At 46.3% G+C, this 24,453-nt stretch overlaps 1 protein-coding gene across 1 annotated transcript in view; it reads right to left on the minus strand.

The window, feature by feature from the left end:
- Positions 1 to 24,453, minus strand: part of AUTS2 (activator of transcription and developmental regulator AUTS2) — a 700,397-nt gene that overhangs the window by 70,380 nt on the left and 605,564 nt on the right. The window contains exon 6 of the mRNA XM_060283030.1: positions 6,224 to 6,272. Coding sequence (XP_060139013.1) covers positions 6,224 to 6,272 — 49 coding nt within the window. The remainder of the gene's footprint in view (positions 1 to 6,223; positions 6,273 to 24,453) is intronic.

Raw genomic sequence — 24,453 nt, forward strand, 5'->3', positions numbered from 1 at the left:
CAAAGATGGAAATTCTGGCGGCCGAGAAGAAAAGTCGCCATTTCGATGGAAATCAGGAGCAAAATCGTAATCTGCCATTGGCAAGAAAGAAAGAAAGAAAGAAAGAAAGAAAGAAAGAAAGAAAGAAAGAAAGAAAGAAAGAAAGAAAGAAAGAAAGAAAGAAAGAGGCTTATTTGTGTACAGCTTCCCAAGCCAAAGGCAAAGAAAGACCTCGTGTTGACTTTAGGCTGACACAAAGGAATTCTTAATCCTTTCATGGGAACTAAATCACCCCAGCAAAACCCCCAAAAGACCCGGGAGAAGCAAGTCTCCCCTGTCAATGTGAGGTTCATTCACAAACAAAGAGATGGCATGAATCAAACTAAGTAAGTAAACAAAATAAGAGCCTGGGGTGGGGTGGGGGAGAGAATAAGGAGAAAGAGGGAAGAAAGGAAGGAAGGGGAAAATGTGCCCCCTCCCTATCAATCACTGCCTGTCCTTCTTCTGAAGGAGAGCAATGCCTTCTCCCTGGTCACTGTCCCTTCCTCCGAAATGTGGCTTCCATTTCTGTTTGACTCCTTTCTGAAGATCAGGCACCCTTGCATTCCACACACTCAAAAGAAGGCATTAGCAAAATAGAGATGCACTCACCATGTTTACTGGGGGGGGGGCGGCATAGGGTGGGGGAGATTTGACCTGTTTGGACAAACACAGTCTTCCCACCCACCCCACTTGCCTTCCCCGATTTTGACCTCTTCTCAATGTAAGAAGAAACTCATCTGTGTATGCCAAGGCAAATAAATCTATTTAGCTTTCCCCCCTCTCTATCTCCCCCACCCCTCTAAAAAGGGGTAGGGAGGGGGGAAATCCCTTAGTTCAGAACTTCAAAGGGATGCTAATACATGAAACAGGACCAGTGCTCCATTATGCAATTAAAAATAGATATAATTCAATATACATCAAAGTCATTTCAAGAAGGAGCAGCATAATTGCCAAGAGGATCACAGACCTAATGAGTGGGCTTGAGCATTAAGCCTTGCATCTATTCCTAAGGCTAGAGAGACACTGGCCGGGGAGGGAGGGGGGGCGGGAGTGCACACAGAATAATCCATCGCAAAACACAAGCTACACATTTAAAATAAGCCAGTAAGCAGTATGAATCATGTACGAGAACAAAAAATTAAAAAAAATCCATCACAACGTAATCACTCTTTTAAAATATGCCAGTAAGAAATATGGATCACATATAATAGCAGCAGAAGACCAGTATCTAAATAGCAGGAAGTGACAGTGTTAAAATAAAAAGCTTTCCCTCCCCCTTGCATACTCCTAACTACTAACTGATCTGTTTGCTAACCCATATTTCTTTTAGCTAGGAAGCAAGACCCATCCATTCCATTGGAGTTTTACAGAGGTATGCAGAGGGTTGCGACTAGAGACTTGAGAGGGATAATGACTTAAATCAAGAAATAATTAGGTTTCCGTGTCAATAAAGCATTAATCTTGCCACCCCCACCCCCTGAAAGGTAAACTCAAAGGAACTTACGAAAACAAGAGTAGGGACAACTATAAAGGTAAAGGTAAAGGGACCCCTGACCATTAGGTCCAGTCATGACCGACTCTGGGGTTGCGCGCTCATCTCGAATTATTGGCCGAGGGAGCGGGCGTATAGCTTCCAGGTCATGTGGCCAGCATGACAAAGCCGCTTCTGGCAAACCAGAGCAGCACATGGAAACGCCGTTTATCTTCCCGCTGTAGTGGTTCCCATTTATCTACTTGCATTTTGACGTGCTTTCGAACTGCTAGGTTGGCAGGAGCTGGGACCAAGCAACGGAAGCTCACCCCGTCACAGGGATTCGAACCGCCGACCTTCTGATCGGCAAGCCCTAGGCTCAGTGGTTTAACCCACAGCGCCACCTGGGTCCCTCTTAGCGCCCTCTGGGTCCCTTATAGTTGGGGACAACTATAAGGCTCCCAAAAATATGTATAAGAAAGAAGGTCCAACTCAGCCCCGACCCCACTAAAACGTAAGGAGAAAATGAAGATCCAAAGGCCTGTGTAAATAAAAGTGTTGTTGCCTGGTGTCTAAGAACAGGTAGCAATGGTGCCAGGTGTATCTTGCTGGGGAGAGCATTCCAAAAACAGGGAGCCCCCATGGAGAAGGTGCCACACACCCCCTCCACACCTCCCTTGGAAAGGGAACATTTAGAAAGATCTCAGCCAAGGATCCATCCATGGTTCTCAAGGTATTCTGGAAACCAAAAGCCCTTTTTGTTTCTGTTCTGACCAAGCTTCCCCAACCCCAATCTACTCTTGTAGGTTCCACGCACCTAGCACAATCCTGCATTCCTACACTATTCATAGAGGCAGCAGACATTTCAAGTCCAAACAGGAGATGCCAGAGGGTATCGTTCCTATTCATTATTATGTTATGTATTTTGGGGGTTTTATATCGTAGATTGCCCTCTGTGATCTTTGGATAAAGGGCAATATAAAAATTTAATAAATAATACTAATAGTGCCAGGCTGATGCTCCACCACTGAGCTTTGCCTCTTTCCCCAATCAGGGCATCTGCAGGAACATTAGGGCTAATAAGCTGAGCCAAATTTTGGAGACCCCTCTCCCATCTCCAAGTACCTATGACTGAATACAGTACAGGGTTTGGCCTTTTGACTTTGTAAGGGGGGGGGCACGTGCAAGTGGGAGGGAGAGCAAGGAACTGTAGTGTTGAAAAGGCTGACATATGATCCATGAGATAAGAGCGCCTGCAATTAAGACCATATGCTCTGTTGCACGGAAATATTTACAAATCACCTCAGGAGCAAGTGATGTGTGTGTTGAAAAAGCCCACACAAAGCTCATGGTCACAAATTACAGAATGTTCATATATATACCATCAGGTCCAGTCATGACCGACTCTGGGGTTGCGGCGCTCATCTCGCTCTATAGGCCGAGGGAGCTGGCGTGTGTCTGCAGACAGCTTCCGGGTCATGTGGCCAGCATGACAAAGCTGCTTCTGGTGAACCAGAGCAGCGCATGGAAATGTCGTTTACCTTCCCGCCGGAGCGGTACCTATTTATCAACTTGCACTTTGATGTGCTTTTGAACTGCTAGGTGGGCAGGAGCTGGGACCGAGCAACGGGAGCTCACCCCATTGCAGGGATTTGAACTGCCGACCTTCTGATCAGCAAGCCCTAGACTCTGTGGTTTAACTCACAGCGCCACCTGGGTCCCTATATATATATATATATATATATATATATATATATATATATATATATATATATATATAGCACGTAACTGCAGTAAGATTCAATACAGTGGTGCCTCGCTAGACGAATTTGATTCGTTCCACGGGTCTTTTCTTATAACGAAAAAATTCATCTAGCGAGTCCCATAGGAATGCATTGAATTTTTATCGCATTGTTTTTTGCCCATAGGAACGCATTAATTGAATTTCAATGCATTCCTATGGGAAACCGCGATTCGCTAGACGAATTTTCATTCGTCTAGCGAGGCAACCTCCGCTCGAAAAATCCTTTCGTTAAGCGGAAATTTCGTTAAGCAGGGCATTCGTTAAGCGAAGCACCACTGTACCAGTCTCCCCACGCACACCAGGATGTTTTAAACCGCAATCCCCATCACCTCCAAATATGAAGATAAGAAACTTCTGTGTTGTGTTATAGTTTTCAAGGTCTGTGATAGCTGAAGGGTTATAATTACCTTTTTTCAACACACACACACACACACACCCCAATAACCCAAAGTACATTTTTGTACCATTTTGCAAAGAAACGACATTTTTTCTTAAAATTTATGGACAAAGTCCTTCCACACAAGGGCAATGAAAGCCCAGGGTTATCTTCAAGCAGATCTTGCAACCGTGCAAATTCCCCACCAGACACCCCACTAATAATAATTATAATGTTGAATGAGCACAAGACATGCATTGCTCCTTGTTTACATCCTGCATCGGTGGCAGTTTGTAGGAGTGGCTAGCTCTTATCTGCTATACAACAATCGTTCATTTATGCTTCTGCCTTAGTTTAGTAGTAACAGGTTCAAAACCAAGAGCAGTTTAGGGGTATCTGAGAGGATGATATGATGAAGCATGACCTGCCCAAAGTTAAAGGTGAAGAAGAGGAACTTCTGGCAAAAAAGAAGAAGGTGTTTTCACATGGTTTTGACAGTTTTAAGTATATAAACCAGGGGTCAGCAAACTTTTTCAGCAGGGGGCCGGTCCACTGTCCCTCAGACCTTGTGGGGAGCCGGACTATATTTTGAAAAAAAAATATGAACGAATTCCTATGCCCCACAAATAACCCAGAGATGCATTTTAAATAAAAGCACACATTCTGCTCATGTAAAAACATCAGGCAGGCCCCACAAATAACCCAGAGATGCATTTTAAATAAAAGGACAGTCTACTCATGTAAAAACATGCTGATTCCCGGACCGTCCGCGGGCCGGATTTAGAAGGTGATTGGGCCGCATCTGGCCCCCGGGTCTTAGTTTGGGAACCCCTGATATAAACTAAGCTTATACTGCCCTTAAATAAATTGTGCATTCACTGTTCCTGGCATTGCCTGTATAGGCACCTCAAGGTATGAATCCGCTTTCTAGTGAGATAGGTCACTGGTTCACCTAGAGTAGATTCTGGGCATCTTGTCTACATCGACTGCTCACAGCTCTCCTGTGTTTTGTTTCATGTGGAAGGGCCCTTCCCATCACATGATACTTTTAAACTGGAGCTACTAGGGATCAAGCAAAGCATTCCACCATTAAGATGCAGCCCCACCTCTACAAAGGCTGCCAGGCTTTTCCAGGATACAATACTCTGCGAAAGAATGCCCTCTCTATGCTACTTCATTTGCTCAACAAAATCCACGAGAGAGGAGAAAACCAGAAGTTCAAAAAGAGTCTCGCCACATGAATTAACCAACTTACCAGCCTCCAGACAAGCGTAATCAAAAATCAGAACACTGCACACAAAATTCTGACCCCACAAAGCACCACTGCAATGCTTGCCATGATCTCCATTATAAAGAAAACATTATAAAGAAAACATTATAAAGAAAAACATTTGGAAGGGATTAATGGAATAATGCATTGGTTAAAACTGTGTTTCTGCCTATCTCTTACTGATTGATTCCCACCGGACAAACATGCAGGTAACAACTGCTGCCACAAACATTCCAGATATCATGTAACGGTAACTGCCTGCCCTACAAACTGGCAATTCATAATTCTGTATCAATCACACAAGCGGATCAAGAGGCAAAGCATATTTAAACATTCCCCAAATCGACATGTTATTGAAATGAGCTCAAAACTGAAGCCTTTTTAATGCTCTTTCTGAACATCATATGAATTCATGCCTGGCCATCCATATATACTTTATGAAAGGATTCATGCGCACCATACATTAAAAGCACTGTGATACCCACTTTAACAGTCACAGCTGTGAACCATAGTTTCTTAAGGGTGTTGAGTTTCTAAGAGACCCCTTTCTCTCACAGAACTCCAATTCCCAGAGTGGTTTAACAATCCCTCTTCCCATGGTACTCTGGGAATTGCAGCTCCATGAGGGGGATAAAGGTAAAGGGACCCCTGACCATTAGGTCCAGTCGTGACCGACTCTGGGGTTATTGGCCAAGGGAGCCAGCGTACAGCTTCCAGGTCACGTGGCCAGCATGACAAAGCCGCTTCTGGCGAACCAGAGCAGCACACGGAAACATCGTTTACTTTCCCGCTGTAGTGGTACCTATTTATCTACTTGCACTTTGACATGCTTTCGAACTGCTAGGTTGGCAGGAGCTGGGACCGAGCAACGGGAGCTCACCCCGTCATGGGGATTCGAACGAACCGCCAACCTTCTGATCGGCAAGCCCTAGGCTCTGTGGTTTAACCCACAGCGCCACCCGCGTCCCTAATAATGCTACAGCTCCCTTGATGCCTTTTTTTGCCAGGGGGGAGGGGGCGGTGAGCCATGGCTGTTATAGTGGCACCGTCATGTTTAAAATATATGTGTGGTGCTGGTGTGTTGTGTAGATTTCTAACATTTTTTAAAAAAAATACTTTTCAGCAGAATGGCTCAAAAATACCAAACAGCTGGGAGTGTCTCAGGAAAAACTGGAGATTCTGAGCACAAAACCTTTGGTTTAATTTGTGACTGCACATACAAAGATGTGATGCAGCAAACAGGCAGGCCTGGAATCAGATCTGGGAGGATTATACTCTTACCTTTGTTTGCAACAGTGTTGAACAACTTTTCAGAACTGGAGTCAGAGACCTAAAAAACAACAATTGAAAAGAAATACACATTAGATTGTTAAGTCAAGTATATACCAACATAAAGGTAGTGGGGGGGATATTTATTGTTTTACACTTCAAGGGCACAAAAAAGAGATTTTAAGTCGCAGACAGAAATAAATTATGGTGGAGGAGAGTGAAATATGAATCTCAAACCCTAAATGCCCAGAAGATGGTGCTATTTGGCCATTTCTTAATTCCTACAGTAGATCTGGCAGTGTTTTATGGGGTTCAGAGAGAGAACGCTCAATATTTCTGCCGGTCTGTTTTTAATTGTTGCGTATTCAAATCAGCAGCAGCATGCACGCACGCACAAACATATATTGTGTGTGTGTGTTTGTGTGTACTTTCTCAATACAATACGAACTCTAAGCAATTACAAACCACATTGCAATTCAAGAGAGATACTGTACGGCAATAATCATTTGTATCCCGTTCCATCCAAGCAGACCTGAGAAGGCATACATGAAGACAGACCCTCTGAAGTAGGTTAGACAGAGGCATGTTTAGCCTGCTCACAACTGAGCGCAGGATTTAAATTTCCACGCCGATGATAATCTGATCTCACAAACAACCACAACGGGGCCTCCATACAAACTCATTGACTTCCTTTAAGACATCTTAGGCCAAGGATAGGAAAACAGTGGCCTTCCCATCTCTGCCTTACTACCTGTTCATTAACCAGACTTGGAACATTTCAGAGCATCTGCACACTTCACATCGCTGTGCGCACCCATCGCTACTGTGGGATGTTTTATCAGACCAAGCAGCAGACGGTTGCCACCGTCTCAATTATACATTAATCTTGGTCAAAATAAGCAGGATTAAAAAAAAACCCATTTTCTCAATTGAATTGATAACCGCTATACTATGGCGCGTGTTTCTTCACCATGATGCCAAATTTGAAATAAAATGCGTACGGTTTTAATCAGCCATTCCGGAGCTTTGTTTACAAGAGAGCTCACTTGCTGCTCGACATTATACAAGCAGACTGGAAGCCACCTGAACACTAATCTCACCTCTTAAATCTCTCTAAAGACTTCCTGAAAAGCAACCCTCCCCCCCCCCAATAATAAGAGAAAAGCAGCCTCCATTGAGCAAATCTATGCAAATTGACACCCAAATGTACACGTTTTAGGATATTTTGCCAAACGACAAGCATCCAGCTAATTTGTTAGCACAGTCTTCCCCAACCTGGTGCTCAGCAAATGTTTTGACTATAATTCCCAGCAGCTTCAGCCACCACCAGCATCGCTGACCATTAGCCATGTTGCTTTGGGACTGGCAAGAGTTGGAATCCAGACAGCACATTGACTGTCATAGTGCAATCCTATGCATGTTTTTTTAAAGCGAGTCCCACTCTCTTCAGCAGAATACAGCATACACACCAAACGGCAGGCTCCCACAGTTGTAGCCACAGGAATATAGCCTCTCTTTCTAACCAGTCTTGTAATTAACAATTGCCTTCTCATTTGAACCCTCTTATTTCACTCATGGAACACGTTTACTAATGCAAACTATATCAGGTAGTAGTATATTGCGGGGCTCAGATTTAACAGCTTCTGCGGCCGCCAGATTACGTTCCAGAGCCCTTGATTCACAAGCATAGCTACAGTCAAGATCCACCATCTACATGCTCATAGGAAATTGCTTTCAAGAGTGGGAAAAGATGCCATTCCAGCCATTAAGATTTCCTGCTAGCAATTAGTGCGAGAGAAAGAGAAAGCTTTGTGCATGTGAAAAACAAATTAAGAACTCGGCAAAAGCCAGCGATTTGTGCTCTGTGCGCCTGTAAACAATGGATAAATGGTAAGTTAAATTGAACGTTAATATGTAGCATATGAAGAAATTAAAGCAACACTCATACATTTGTGAACATCGGGGATACTAACCACTTGTTTCTACAGCTGATCCTATACATGTTAACTTATAGGTAAGTTCTAACAGGGATTACACTGAAATGAATTTACACAGAACTGCATCCTTTATAACTGAAAAAACCGACTGAAAAGACCAAAAATGTTTTTATTTACTAGTAATTCTTCATTTGGTGTGTTGTTGTTTTTTAAGGCTTTATTCTCAGTATTCTGAAGTGATTTCAGCAGATTAAAACTCCTTGTGTTTAGGACACAGCAATACAAAATACACACACACACACCCATTACAAATGTTGGGTGTATTACCTGCAGACAGATTCATCCCGCAGAACAGCCAAGCAAACCAACCAGAGAGAAGTTTGCCTTCAAGAGGAGAGGAGTCACCTATTTCACCCAATTTGAGAGGTTCCTCGTTGTTTTCCTAACCTTGCCATTCAACCGGATCTGCGACCCAAAAGAATAGCTTTCCGCACTGGCTTCATCCGCTGCCATGCGTTCGAATCCAGATCTCCCCCACAGATCCAAAACAACGCTTTGAGTGCATGTTTCGTGCTCATTCCTCCCCTATTTAATTTGCAACTTTCAATTGTTTAAAGGAAGGTTACAGACTGAATTTTTTGGTAAAAACTATGTTACAGTATTTTGAGACTTTGAATGCACAATGTAACACATCCACCCTCATGTTTGCGGTGACAGCAAATAATTAAGGAAAACGCCATTTATCTACGGAATACTCCTGCAGTCTCTGGCAGAAACCCTTTCTCAGTACCGCTGCTGAGGTTGCTTGGGATGTTTGCAAATCACAACACAACACAAAACAGATATTCCATCCAACACTACACTCAGTCATATCAACTTTTAGTAGCATGCCCCCCAACACCATTTAAGAAATAAATTATTGAGGGGAAAGAACACTGGAGAGGCAAGGAGGACACTTGCCTTGAACTTGTGTTTGGACTGTTTGGTGGAGGTAAAAACAGGAGGCATTTGGGGAACTCCCTTACAAATGATTCGATTCATTTCCTCCTCTAGTCAAATTGCAAAGTGCAAACCTCTGTCCTTTTACACTGAATGATTTCCTATTTTCTTCAGCAAAGAGAAGCTGGAGAAGCCAAGATAAGGAGGTGTCAAACGGGTCCCAGTTTCAAATGAACTCAAGTTTTTTATATACAAAAAATAAATAAATAAAAATAGGGAGAGGCATGGGGGATGATGGGCAGGAAATCAATTTATTACCAGCAGCAGCAGCAGGAAATTTGCTCTCTCCGGGAGAGGAACAGGCAATGGGACCTGCAAAGTTCCATTTACCAAAGGCCATTTTTTTCAGATGGGAAATTATAATTCTGACCAATAAACTGGGCCTCTTTTGCATGGTGGCAGGAGGGGGACAGGACCCTTTCATTTCTTCTCAAGGCCTTCTTTCAGAAGGCGATGGAAAACACGCACCCTGCTTGTTTGCCATTGGGGAGCCAAGTGTGTTTGGATGCGCTAACGCTGAGTTCAAATACATTTTGACAAGCAAGCCTCTCGACAGATACCCATAGATCCTATTAGTCAGACCATCGGGTACATCTGGCTCAGTGCTGCTTACACTGACTGGCAGCAGCTCTCCAGCATTTCAGACAGGGAGTCTCTGTCCCAATCCTAACCGGAGATGCTGGGAATTGAACTGGGACCTCCTTCATGTGAGGCAGATGCTCTACCCCCAAAACTATGGTCCTTGCTCCCCCAGCAGTGCCTTCAATCCAATCCCGCTTTTGACAAAAGCCTCATCAGCTCTTCTGGCTACAGACATTGTGTGAACAAAGATGAGTTTGGGGAGGGAGCCACCACCTCCCTCCCTCCCTCTCTCTTTCATTTTCTTCTTGCCTTTAAGATTAAACCTTTTAGCTCCCAAGCACACCCCTCCTTCATTCCCCTTGGACTCCAAACGTTAAAAGTCAGCAAACCTCCAGGCTAAGGAAAATCAGTTCCTCCTCTCTTCCATCAAGGAATTTATTGCCATACAGGGGGATGTATTACTCAAAAAATATTTCCTGTCCAGACAGAAAAAGGGTTGGCGCTTTTCTTTCTTGGCATGAGCCAAGGCCAGGCACTTGCAAAAACATCAGCTCTGACATGAAAGGCTTTTTGAAAGTGGGATCCAGCCACCGCAAGCCACCTCCCGCCTGGGGGGGGGGGGGAGAGAGAGAATCCTGCAAGCCATAATTAGGGGCCGAGAGACTGCTTTGCATCAAGGAAAGCCTGCCCTCGCAGAACAGAGACTCTACACGCTGCAACCTATTAGCTGAGTGCGCAGAGATCCTCTTCCCCTGCTCTCGGCCCATGAGCACAAGACGGTGGGGGGGGAGGCAACACCCAGCTGCTTTTACATTCATCTTCCCAACCCTGGGACCTGTTTTTTCCACAATCCTAATAACCATCTTCCCAGAGAGCGAGAAAGCAGCCTCTCCATTCCTCAGACACCCCGTTCTTCCAACACCACACAGAGGGAGGCAAAGCAGAGACAATGGAAGTTCTGGTTGTTTTTAGAGACCTGAAAGAAGGCATACGACATGTTTTATTGGCATATATCTGGTCCAAGAGACCCACAGCAGGTCAGGAGATATGTGTATATATATATCTCACTGCAAGGACGCGAACATATTGAGGGTGATGGCGCTTTACTATACCATAATCCAGTCTCTCTGGAGAGAGAGAAAATGACCCATCCACACAGCTCAAGTAAATGTCAAAAAAAGAAGGCCGCTGTGGTGTATGGAAGAGAACTCTACATTTTGACCTTGGTTCAAATCACTACTCAGTCACAAAGCTTGCTGGGAGACCTTGGGTCAGCCAGTACCTCTCTTTCAACCTAACCTACCACAGGGGTATTGTGAGGACTGGGAAGGGAGCAGAAGTAAGTGTGTGTTTTGTGCCCCCCCCCCGGATTTCTTGGAGGTAAAGCAAGATAAAAGGAGTAAGTAGTAGCAACAACAACAACAACAACACCCCTTTTTAGCTGTGCCAGAGAATAGTCACTGTGTTTATCTACATCGGAAGACCCAGACAGCAAGGGGATTGACCAGGCATGGTCTGAAAAACAGACAATAAGGCAACTTGTCTGAAATCAAAGCAGGTCTGAGGAACTGCAAGATAGAAAAGCCACGAACTAAATTTTGAAAAGAGGTGCCCACACCAGGCAGGAAAGCCTGCAGTGAGGTCACCCCATAACAAAGTAGTGTGCTTGACAGGCTATGTGGAGATGCAAGAGAAATACTATTTTGGGTGGGAGTGCAACAGCGCTTTTTTTATTTATTGCTATGTACCTTCCATAAGCAAGTACCAGCGAAAAGGAAAGAAGGGGGGAGGTCACTTTGGAGTCAATTCCTTATGCACAACACCAGCCTAGCCTCAGTCAGGATGTAACAGCAGTAATATGGTATAATAATGAGGATTTGCATGCCATATACACTGAGGGTGGGGACAGTACACCCAAAGGGAAACGCCACCAAGCTCATCAAGGAGAGAAAAAGAGAGATTTGCAGATGTCAAACTCATTCAGTCTCCAAAACCTTCCCAATCCAGGTTCCACAGTCAAGCACAACAGGATGGAGCAAGAAATTAAGCGCCTCCTTTCAATTATTTTAAAAGCCAGTAAGCCAGGACATGGAAACTGTTCGCTCATCTATTCAACAAGAGCCTTCCAGATACTGGAACACTGTTCCCAAACAGACTTCCAAGAGCAAACTGGTTGTTGTTGTTGTTTCCCAATGGAAGATGACACCCTCTTCTGCACTGATAGATTGGGTTGGCTTTGTTTTCTTTTAGATGAGGAAGGGACAGAGGTGATATGACAGGCTTGTGGCTGTGGGACAAGCCTGCCCAGCCCTCCCCACCACCACGAATATTTTTCTTGAGGGTGGTGGGCAAAAAGGCACACCACCCATCCTTTCAACTTGCGCCATTTCAGCGTGGATTGCAAGCTAGCCACGAGGAATTCTGATTCCAAGAAGAAAACAGAGGAGAGAAGCACAGCAACAACAGCCTCCGGAAGACCATGGGTTTGTGGCAGGTCTGGGGGGCAGCTTTCAATGCACGAAGCCGCTGCCCCCCCACCCCACACACACATTGTACTAAACCAACTAAGACTCCATCTCACCAGACACAAACGGTGCGTGAAAGAAAGCAAAGGTACAATATACAGAGACACGCACCACACCTAGCGGGTCGTTCAAATTTTGCCCCGAGCGCAATTGCATGAGCCCATTTACCTGATCGCGCAAAGGGTTAACCCCAATTGACAGCCCCCAAGTTCATGGTGTTTTGTTGTTTTGTTTTGTTTTTAGAGGGGCGTGGTGGAGATTGAGTTTCCGACAAACTCGGGTCCGTCTGCTCAGAAGAAACGCTTACTCCCAAAAGAAAAACCAAACTATTCCATCCAAGAGCGAGCCTTTTCTTGTTGTAGGTCTTCCAGAGCGCACAGCCATTCCGGGAAGAAGAGTTGTTGCGACGGAGTGGGTTAGCGGAGTGGGTGGGTGGGGGCGTAATCGCCGGTCCTTCGGTGGTTAGGGAGGAAGAAGAAGCCGCCGAAGGGCTAAAGCGGCTAAGGAAGAGGAGGGGCTGGGGTGGAAATCAGGGGGCGTGCTGGGAGATTCCAGCCGGCAGGAGAAAGGGAAGCATGTGCGCCCAGGGCGCAAAGAACCCCTTTTGGCACCGCGCGCTTTGGAGAGGCTCCCGGCGCCCAAAGACGGCGGCGTCGGCGGCGTCGACTGTTCCCGTGTGGTTGCCTCGTCTCCTCCAGAAGGGAAGATAAAAGGGTGCCGGGGAACGAGAGCTCCCAGATCCACCGCCTCTTGTTCGCGCACACAAAGCGCCTCTCCAAGCTGCCCCCCTCCCCGCTTCAAGTGAATTCCATGGGCACCGAGGCGCGCCGGCAGCGAAGCGATCCCATAATCCAGAAAGTCCAAAAGCGTGGCCCAAAACGAAGGCGCGCCCCACTCCCCGGACGGCCTGGGGCTCCGGAGCAGAAGCCGCTGAGGAAAAAAGCAGCGCCTGTCCGCCGGCTGCCGCGCGCCCGCTCACTCCGCCGGCTCCGCAATCTGGCACGGCTGCTTTCCCACCGCCAGCCAGCAGCGCCGACTCGCCCGCCCGCTCCGCCCCGGCGCAGGCTCCGCCTCCCGCTCCCCGCCTCCGCCGCTTGGCTGCGCCGCACGCCTCCCCAGTCCGGCTGCAGGCCGGAGTTTCGTTGGAAACAGCTCCCGGCGGGATAACTGTAAGACAGCAGGCGCCCGCGTGGCAGAAAATCTCCCCGCAACGAATCCCTGAAAATAATTTAACAGAGGAGCCCCCCAAGCCGGAGAAGTAGGTTAAGGAAGTGAAGTAAAACACCCAGAGTGTCTTTGAGTCAAAAAGGCCACGTGGATCATAGAATTGGACGGGACCCTGAGGATCATCTAGTGACTAGTCCAACCCCATGCAAAGCAGGAATATGCAGCTGCCACAAACGGGGGGTCAAATCTGCATCCATGGCATTATCAGCACAATGCTCTATCCAACTGAGCACTCCAGGCTGTCACATCTACACGTTACATTTAAAGCTGTACAATACCACGTGAGCACTCTGGGTTTCCCCGCCACCCAACACACCAATGAATCCTGGGAAATAAGAGTTTCCTATGGGTGCCATAGGAGCCAATTCCTAGGGGCTGAGGTCCCTCCTCCCTCCCATAAAATAGTTGAGGGGCTGCCCTCCCCCCCCCAAAGTTGATGGTGCAGGTATGCCCCAACATGTGATCAATTACACGGGGCATGGTTTACCTCCCCCCCCCATATTTTTATTCAAGTTGACCCTAACACTATTCTAGGATGCATTTCACCAGAGCAAAATTTTTATACTGCTTGAGTGTAATAAAACCTGGCCTACAATAAAAAATAACCAATAAAAATAGTTTAAACCAATTAAATATATTTAAAGTTAAATTAAATTGCTGGTAAAAAATGAATAAATCAATGCAGCCACATCTACATGTGTGGGTAGGCTTGCCTAAGCAAGTATGCTTCAAGCAGGCACTGAAAAGAGTGCAGGGAAAGTGTTTGCCTGGTGTCAATAGGCAGGGAGTTCCAAAGTGTAGGTGCTGCCAGAAGGAAAAAAAAAGATTTCTTACAACTGAAGTAGTTGAGTGGGCACATACAGGGTAAGGCAAACATGTGAGTAAACTTTAATAAATTCTAAATTAATTTATTAAGTTAAATTCAAGAGTCGTGGGGGTCACCTTGCTGGAGATCTGCCCCAGAGTTCAGACAACCACATTCTACCACCACTGCTGGAGGCAATATGCCTCTGATTGCCGGAAACTTCAGGTGGAGAGAGTGCTGTTGCGCCCGTGTTCTGCTTGTGGTTTTCCCATTGGCCTCTGGTTGGCCTCTGTGAAAACAGGCTGCTGCATTGGCAGGGCTTATCTGGCGCTCTTATAGGTTGGGGGTGTTCTTGCTCTCCATTTCCTGCCCTGAGCCCCCAACCTCCAACCACCAATGTCTCACAAGACTTCTTCCAAATCTACATTTAAAACTGTTTTAGTTTGGCTGGGGTGTGCGCCCTGCAAAAGATTCCGATTGTTTTGACTCCTTAAGAAAAACCAAACCCTGAACCCCCTAACAGCGTCTACAACATGATGTGGCCATGCAATCATTAATTGTTCCCATCTTTCTCATGAAAGCATTGTTTTAGGAAATGTATCAGAGTGCAGATGGGAGACCTACTTTGTATTTCACCACCGAACAAGAGCGTAATGTTTGCATTACATGGGAAATGGTACTGCTTCACATCTACACCACATATTTAAAACAGGTTTAAGAGACATGGTTTTCCCCAAACCATCGTGAGAAGTTTAATGTGCTGGGAATTTAAAATTGGTGTGGGGTGATGAACTACAGTTCCCAGGCGGCGAGATCCTGTGTTTCCTGACAATGACAGGGAAAGGTATTTTAAGGTGTGGGGTGACCTGGGGATGTACAGCTGCTTTGCCTGATTCCCAGGGTGAGGTGGGCATATTTGGAAAGAAGCAGAGGCCCTTTGAGGTGAGGCAAGGTGAGGTGAAGCAATCTGAAGCTCTTCAAATATATATATTTTTTTTAAAAAAAGAAAAAACACAAACACCCAATTTCCACAGGGATTAAAAATATCCCCAATCACAGCTTGCCACATAAATGTTGAGAATTGTATTTAAACCAATGGCCCAACAGTGAAACCCCCTGTAATGCAGAATATGCACCTGTCCCACACAGGGATTTGCCACCTTGGCATTATCAGCACCACGCTCTAACCAACTGAGCTATGTATTGTGGTCCCTCCTGCTTATTCTGCTAAATGGGACCCTTGCGTGTCACCACTGCCTAAACCATTACTTCTAGTCCTGTGCACAGCCTTCTCCCCGAAAGGATCCAGGAAACACCCAACCCGTCCAGGATCTAGCCTGGATCTGGTCCCAAATCAGTTTTAGGGATAGGGCTTATGTTTCATTAGTTTTAAACCCAAGTTCAACAATTGGCCAGGAGGGGAAGGGGAACACGCAATGTTGCAAACTCAAGCCCAACGCAGAAGGGTTCAGCCCTGCGGCTAGTGAGCAAAGGGCTCGATCCTGCTGGGTGCTGCTCGCCCAACATGGGCCCGATTGACCCAAGTAATTGTTACTACTTGAAAGAGTGTTATGTGGCAAAGCAGAGAGTTTATTCATGTCTGGGGCCCCCCAGGTTCCAGTTCTATCATAAACTAGTGCTCTGTAAACAGTATCAGGAAGGAAAACTTATGGTCCTCAAAACTAGTAACTCCCTTATGGAATACTCATAAATGATGGCCGTCTTTGGTCCAGGATTTGATGTTTCGAATCTGTGTGTGGAATACACAGAGATCTGTATATACTGGGGCTGACTGTCTCCTTTTTTGTGTGTGTGTCTCTCATTTTGACAAATACTCCTCTCTCTTTCTCTTTTTCTCTTTCTCTCTCCCCCCTCCTGCCTCCCCTACCCCCGTCTTTCCTAGGGGGCTGTGACTGACAGATTAATATATGTCTAGCTACGTGTCTTCAAAATCAAAAGGAAGGTGCTGTCAGAATTGCTTGTCAGAAAACGAGATTAGGTGCACTTGTCATTTCAGAGATAAGGTTGCATTTAATGAGCACAAAAAGGCTGCTTGTGGGGGGGGAGAAAAGGCAGTGGGGTGGGGGTGGGGTGGGAAGAAGAGTGAGCCTCCTCCCCTCCCCTACTCCCCCCTCTCGTGTCAGCTGAGTGCTTTTTTGTACGTGGCTTGATACTACAGCACCCTGTCAAGGCCGTGATAATGGCTTTGGGGCCTATTGCACCTCTTCAGCATCAAAAGGGCCGGCGGCGTGGTCCCCTGGCTTTTAAACTCTTCTCGGGTGCCTCCTTAAGGGGAGAAGGAAAGGTGAGGCGCGAGGAAGGGAGGCGAAACAGATGTATATATATTTTAAAGGAAGGAGCCTGAAAACATCAACAACCGCGTGGTTAAACGGATGGCTGCTCTTCCCCCCAGATATATATATATATCACAGTGGGGTTTCTGTGAAATATGGAACTTGTCTAACAAGTGAAGGGTAACTAATGAGAAACAGAGCACGATCCCATTGAAACCAATTGTGTTTTGTTGTGGAAAATATTTATCAAGTGCTCATTTCCTTCAAGCCCCCATGCTGCGATTTGCTGGTTATCTAACAGAGGCGTAATCAGAGCTCCGTTTGATGTGATGTTCTGCATCCCTTCCCTTGCCCAGTTCTGTCGCTGTTTTGCTGTTGGGATGTTACTCTCGAAACCCCTCCCCTGAATAGTTCCTCGCCCCCCCCCCCACCTCCCACAAGGTGAGGGTTCATATTTAAAGAATGAGCCTGTTTCTCCTGGCTGTTCCTTTGTAGGTCTGTGGGCTTACTCTGCTCCAAGTTTCACGCCTTCCGAAAATGTTGTTTAGCTCAAGAGGGTTTCTAAAATCCATTTAGGGATTCTGGAGCATTTTTTCAGCAGCTGACAGCTTTATATATAAATTTATATATTTCATAAAATGTATATTCCGCTTGAGACTGTTAGAATGGAAAGCCTCAAAATGGTATACAAAAACCTGCTTTCAGTTCTTTCATGCCGCAGCTAGACTGGTGACTGGGAGCGGCCGCCGAGACCACATAACACTGGTCCTGAAAGACATACCGGTACATTGGCTCCCAGTACATTTCTGAGCACAATTCAAAGTGTTGGTGTTGACCTTTAAAGCCCTAAATGGCCTTGGTCCAGTATACCTGAAGGAGCGTCTCCACCCCCATCGTTCTGCCCGGACACTGAGGTCCAACGCCGAGGGCCTTCTGGCAGTTCCCTCGCTACGAGAAGCCAAGTTACAGGGAACCAGGCAGAGGGCCTTCTCGGTAGTGGCACCCACCCTGTGGAATGCCCTCCCACTAGAGGTCAAAGAGAACAACAATTACCAGACCTTTAGAAGGCATCTCAAGGCAGCCCTGTTTAGGGAAGCTTTTAATGTTTGATGGATTTCTGTATTTTACTATTTTGTTGGAAGCCACCCAGAGTGGCTGGGGGAACCCGGCCAGATGGGTGGGGTATAAATATTATTATTATTATTATTATTATTATTATTATTATTATCTGTTTATTTCCACTGCAAATATGCTTCTGCATATTGTTGAAATGCTGCACAGTGGAATCTTATATGGCTCTGCACCTCACCCCCAAATCTGATCCAGGGCCTGATCAGGGATCTGCTTCATCTGTGCTTTCCCTCAGGGTTCCCAAGACTGTACCCTCTGCTCACCACCTGATGAGTGGGATGTCAAATCCTCAGTTTGGCTGTGTGCTCCTGTTCTCCTGCCAAGAACAGGTGCCCATAATCAAAGTGTGGGGCTTTTTGAAAGCCCTTTTTCAACCAGCCCCAGGTTGCCCTTTGAAAAGGCTGTCATGTTCCTCTTCTTGGTATGAAAACCAGGCCTTATGAGGAATGGTTGAGGGAGTTAGGTATGTTTAGCCTGGGAAAGAGGAGACTGAGAGGAGATATGATAACCACCTTCAAATATCTCAAGGGCTATCACATAGAAGATGGAACAAGCTTGTTTTCTCCTGCTCCAGAGAGTAGGACCAAACCAATGGCTTCAAGTTACAAGAAAGGAGATTCTGACTCAGGAAGAACTTTCTGACCATAAGAGCTGTTCAACAGTGGAACAGACTCCCTCGGGAGGTTGTGGACGCTCCTCCCTGGGAGGTTTTTAAGCAGAGGTTGGATGCCCATCTGTCATGAATTCTTTAATTGAGTTTCCTGCATTGCAGGGGGTTGGACCCAATGACCCTCAGGGTCCATTCCAACTCTGCATTTTTATTATTCTACTTTCCTACCTGCTGCCTGAGCCCCTGCCTTCTAACAGACCTGGATCACTCTGGTGGACCAACGTGACCCAGGGCTGTCTCAACCCAATCTATCTGTCCAAAGCTCAGATGCCCCCTGAATCTGCCCAATTCAGTTTGGGGTCCAGGCTTCAGCCAGATCAGGTGCACAGCCCGTGTATGAGTGTTCTTGATGGGATTTTACATGTGCAGGAGCACATGTGCATCAAAACATGCTTGATTCAATCATCAGCCACAGCAAGATGGTTGCCAGGTTCTTTGGAATGGTGCAATTTTTATTTATGTGTGTAATGCTTTCCTCCACCTGTCCCCCAGCAAGTCCTTCCTCTGATCCTGGGGGGCGGGGCAGTACATAGTCTTCACAACTAGCAGCCCTTATGCGCCCCATGAATTTGTCTAATGCTCTTTTTAAAAGCCATCCAAGTCAGTGGCCACAAGAGCTTCTTGCAATAGCACGACGATTATTATCATTATTTTTATTCATCGACCAGCACCCACACGTATCTCAAGGCGATGCAAAGTTTGAAATAATTAGCTAAACCACACCTGAGAGTCATTCACAATGTGAAGAAGCCGTTTCTTTTGTCTGTGCTGAATTTCTCACCATCCAGCATCACTGGAAGTTCCTAGGTTCTAATTGCATGAAATAACATGGGGAGCCTTTTCCCATACCATGCATGCTTTAATAAATTTCTGTTATGTCTCCCCACCCCGGTAAGTATAGAAGCACCAAACATTGCAACCTTTTTTCACACAGGAGTTGCCCAGCACCTGGATCACATCAGGTGCCGTTTACTACACATTTTCTGACTCTGCAATGGCCCATACCCTCCAACATTTCTTTGTTGAAAATAGGGACGTCCTGTTCCATAATAATAATAATAATAATAATAATAATAATAATAATAATAATAATTTTTATTATTTATACCCCACCCATCTGACTGAGTTGTCCCAGTCACTCTGGGCGGCTTCCAACACACACACACACACACACACACACTATATATATATATATATATATATATATATATATATATATATAATAAAATATTAAGCATTTTAAAAACTTCCCTATACAGGGCTGCCTTCAGAAGTCTTCTAAAGGTTGCAGAGTTACTTATCTCCTTGGCTCAGGGGTCGCATAACTCCATACCCTCTGATGAAAATAGGGACATCCTACCATACTCTCCGGGACGCGGGTGGCGCTGTGGATTAAACCACAGAGTCTAGGGCTTGCCGATCAGAAGGTCGGCGGTTCGAATCCCCACAATGGGGTGAGCTCCTGTCGCTCGGTCCCAGCTCCTGCCAACCTAGCAGTTTGAAAGCACGTCCAAGTGCAAGTAGATAAATAGGTACCACTACAGCGGGAACGTAAACAGCGTTTCTGTGCGCTGCTCTGGTTCGCCAGAAGCGGCTTTGTCATGCTGGCCACATGACCTGGAAGCTGTACGCTAGCTCCCTCGGCCAATAATGCGAGATGAGCGCGCAACCCCAGAGTCGGTCACGACTGGACCTAATGGTCAGGGGTCCCTTTACCTTTACCTATCAGCATACTCTCCCACATTTCTCCAATGGAAATACTGTAGGAACGTCCTAAGGAAAAGTGGGACAATCTGGGATTGAATCAGAAACCGGGATGGCTTCTGTAAATCCGTGACTGTCCCTGGAAAATAGGGACACTTGGAGGTTCTGATGTCCTGGGAGGATGTTTTACACAAGCATCTGCACTTTTGTCTGATCTGGCTGCAATGGAAGGGTCTTGAGGCTGAAAGTATAAGCCACACTGAACTATCTAAGGATTCCCTTGTGGGAAACCGGGGAGCGGGGCATGATTGCTCAACTCTTTTCATCTTTGTTTCCATTTGAAAACTCCCCCACCCCTCAACCCAAAGAACCCTCATAAAATTGCTGGCAGAGCAACTGCCTTGCTGTTTGCCTAAATGAGAATTCCAGCGTTTTATGCTAATTCACTTTAGTTTTCTTTGAACCTGCAGTTTATGGCCCTCTGCTTAAAACTGCAATCTGTTCTGGATAAAAGGGAGGGATTACAAAGTGTTTTTTAGTTTTGCAAAGGCTGCAGAAAAAAAATAACCAATGTAATGTGGGGTGGGGGGGTATAGGGTTGCCATTAATGCTATGGAACAAAGGGTACTGTTTTTGCCAAGTTGCAAAGAAGAAGCAGGAGCCTTTTACCAAAGCACCTTTTGTTCTTGGTTATCGGTGCTTGCTGAAAAATGACTTCTAGTCCCAGTATTTGGCTGGTTGTTAATGAGGTTAACCTGACTGGCCACATTCACACCACACATTTGAAACACTATGATGCCACTTTGAACAGTCATGGCTTCCTTCACCCAAAGAATCCTGGGAACTGCTGTTTGTAAGGAGGGTAGCAGTTGTTAGGAGAATTTTATTGCCCTCACAGAGCTACAATTCCCAGAGTTCCAGTGACGACTGCTGAAGCACTTCAGAACCGTAGCTTTGTGAAGGGACTAGCACCTTTAGGAGAACCCCCCCCCACACACACACATTCCCCTCCCAGAGCTACACTTCCAAGAGTGGTTCAACCATCAACCCCTCATTGAGGGCCAGTGTGGTGTAGTGGTTAAGAGCGGTAGACTCGTAATCTGGGGAACCGGGTTCGCGTCTACGCTCCTCCACATGCAGCTGCTGGGTGACCTTGGGCTAGTCACACTTCTCTGAAGCCTCTCAGCCCCACTCACCTCACAGAGTGTTTGTTGTGGGGGAGGAAGGGAAAGAAGAATGTTAGCCGCTTTGAGACTCCTTCGGGTAGTGATAAAGCGGGATATCAAACCCAAACTCCTCCTCCTCCTCCTCTTTTATCCTATGTTCTTATCCTGTAACATGCTGAGCGGAAGCATCAACTGACAGGGATGAATATATGGGGGTTCGGATCAGGTCGGATGCCTGACCCTGAGGGTAAGGCAGGCAGGAGCTACAGCACTATGGACAGCTCCAAGTGACAAAGGTTGAGAGCAGACAGAGCCTTTGTGATCCTCTTCCCCCAGACTACCTCTCCCAGGCCCACCCCTTTGTGGCTAACTTTCAGTTCCTAAAGGGTCAACTATCTCATGTTCCCTAGCTTCCTGTCTGGTGCCTTCTCTGCCCTGCTGGACCAGTGAGATCATGTGTGAGGCGTTTGGTTCCTCTGACTCAGGGGAAGCCACCAATGAGGGTCCAGGCTCCGACTTTACAGGCCACGGTAGTCCTGGCAGTTCTTATGGGGTCTCCCACACAACAGCCTCAGGCTCAGTGGTCTTCTGATCTCTATCAGCAGGCTGAGAACCCTGAATGTGGTCTTGCTCCTTAGCTGGAGACCATGCAGCCTCTGACACAGAGAAGAAGAAGAAGAAGAAGAAGAAGAAGAAGAAGAAGAAGAAGAAGAAGAAGAAGAAGAAGAAGAAGAAGAAGAAGAAGAAGAAGAAGAGGAGTTTGGATTTGATAACCCGCTTTATCACTACCCAAAGGAGTCTCAAAGCAGCTAACATTCTCCTTTCCCTTCCTCCCCCACAACAAACACTCTGTGAGGTGAGTGAGGCTGAGAGACTTCAGAGAAGTGTGACTAGCCCAAGGTCACCCATCAGCTGCATGTGGAGGAGCAGAGACGCGAACCTGGTTCACCAGATTATGAGTCAACTGCTCTTAACCACTACACCACACTGGCTCTTGACTGATTGCTAGACTCTGGGGTCATGATGAAGCAAGGATGCCTTTCCACTGGCGCAGGGACCTAGTTCTATTCATGGAGAGGTAAACTGCCTGCTATCTGCATCAATCATTTTTGGTACTATGCACTCACTCATTTGTTCACCTTTGAATACCCTGTTCTTTTTTTTATTGCAGTTGTACGTTTCATGACTTTTGCATCACTTTGATGCATGATTCACCCTTGTCAGGTAAGATCAAAATGATAATAATTGCAGCACAGGTCTGCTCACAAAGCTTTCTCCCACACATACACACACCATTCATTAAATAGGCACCAATGCTGCCTTTGAATAATAATTTTAGAAACAAATGGCAACCCTCCACTGACCATATAGCCATAGAACCATCTTGACCTGTCTCTCCTATGGTTGAACCTCAACAACAGACACCATTTGCCCCCACCCCAAAGTTCCAGTTGGCCTATTAGGGTGGTGAATGGGGCTATTTTCGGAGGGGTGGAGTGGGTTTTATTTCATCAGTGGAGTTTTATTTCATCAGTGGAGCACCAAAATCAATGGTCTAGGGCAGGTATGTTAAACCTGCGGCCCTCCAGATGTTTTGGCCTACAACTCCCATGATCCCTAGCTAGCAGGACCAGTGGTTGGGGAAGATGGGAATTGTAGTCCAAAACATCTGGAGGGCCGCAGGTTTGACATGCCTGGTCTAGGAACATAGGAAGCTCTCATATTCCAAGGCAGACCATTAGTTCATAAAGCCAGGGCCGGCCCACTCATGAGGCAAGCTGATGAACTGCCTCAGGTGGCAGAATCCGCAGGGGCAGCAGATTCCAGTGTTTATCTTTACTACCCCCTTGCTCCTGATTTAGATATTCACTCACCACTTCTTCCTGGATAGGGAAGTGGGGGGTACTATTTTGGGGTCATCCCTGCACATATAGCTCAGTATTGTCTTTACTGGCAGGGAGCAGCTCTGCAGGATTTCAGGTAGAGCAGATTCCAAGCCCTATGTGGAGACACCAGGGAAAATAAGAGGCCCTGCCACTGACCTGTGTGACTAGCAGGTGAAGAGAGAAGAGAAAAGAGGGGAAAGTGGAAGGGGTTTTGGAGAAACAATAGAATATATTACACAAGCACACAGAACACAGCATTAGGCAGAGTCAGGCCCTTGCACCTCATGTGGCAGCTTCAGGTGGTGCTAAATTCTGCAGCCAGACTGCTTATTGGGAACCAGCGACACTAATCCAAGCCCTCTTCCATGATCTGAGAGTGGAGGAATCACTTGATATAGCTATCACTAGCAGAGGGTAAAGAGGGAGCTATATCCTTCGCCCCTCCTCAATGGAAGGGGAGGCCCTTGATGTGCTAGAGAACATTTGACCCATGGCTTAATGTTTAATTTGGTTGTGTCCCCTTCACGGAACGCAGGACTACAGCAAATGCAGCAGGACCTTTCCGAAGCCTGAAGCACAGAGATTAGAACCCTGTAAGAAGCAAGCTGTCTTGACATTTTTCTCTCCCCCCCCCCGAGCATTTAAGATGAAAGGCCTCATCTCTCACTTGAAATGGCGGGGAGGGGGCGAGTTGCCCAGAAGTCACACATGTCCAAAACCATTATATATATATGTCCTCCACACTGAAAATCATCTCTCCCCCCTCCCTCCCTCTCTCTCTTGTCTCTCTTCACTCTCTCTCTGCGTCTCCTTGCTCTGCCCCATCCTTTACAGCTGAAACAATTGACTCAGCACCACAGAAAAAGATGCAAAGTTTAAGAGGGCTGGCGGGAATCGCCAACAAAGGTTTTGTGTCCTTGTCCTTTGGGAATACAGCGGCAGCACCTGTCCCAGGATCTCTCCCCCTCCCCAATCCCTTTGGAGAGAGTGGGAAAAGCAAAGATCCTGATAAATATCTCTTTAAATAGTAGGAAGGTGGGGTAGGGGGGGAGGAAAAGAAGAGGTCTCTGGACTTCAAAGTCAAGCCAGGCTGTTGGGCAGCTTGATTCCAGCTCTCCAGTGTCTTAATTCTATTTGCCTCGGTCAGAAAATGTACATCTGCTTCCATGCTGGGCGTTTTTTGTGTGCAGAACAGTCGCGCCTGGGCCTATTGCTTTTCACAGGCCATCTGCATGATGTCATCATCGGCAACAACAAAACCCCTCACGTTTTCCCTGTTCAGCACTTTTTTTAAAAGAGCTCAAAATATGCAATTA

The sequence above is a fragment of the Zootoca vivipara genome, chromosome 15 (assembly GCF_963506605.1).
Source record: "Zootoca vivipara chromosome 15, rZooViv1.1, whole genome shotgun sequence".
In the NCBI taxonomy this organism is placed as follows: Eukaryota; Metazoa; Chordata; class Lepidosauria; order Squamata; family Lacertidae; genus Zootoca; species Zootoca vivipara.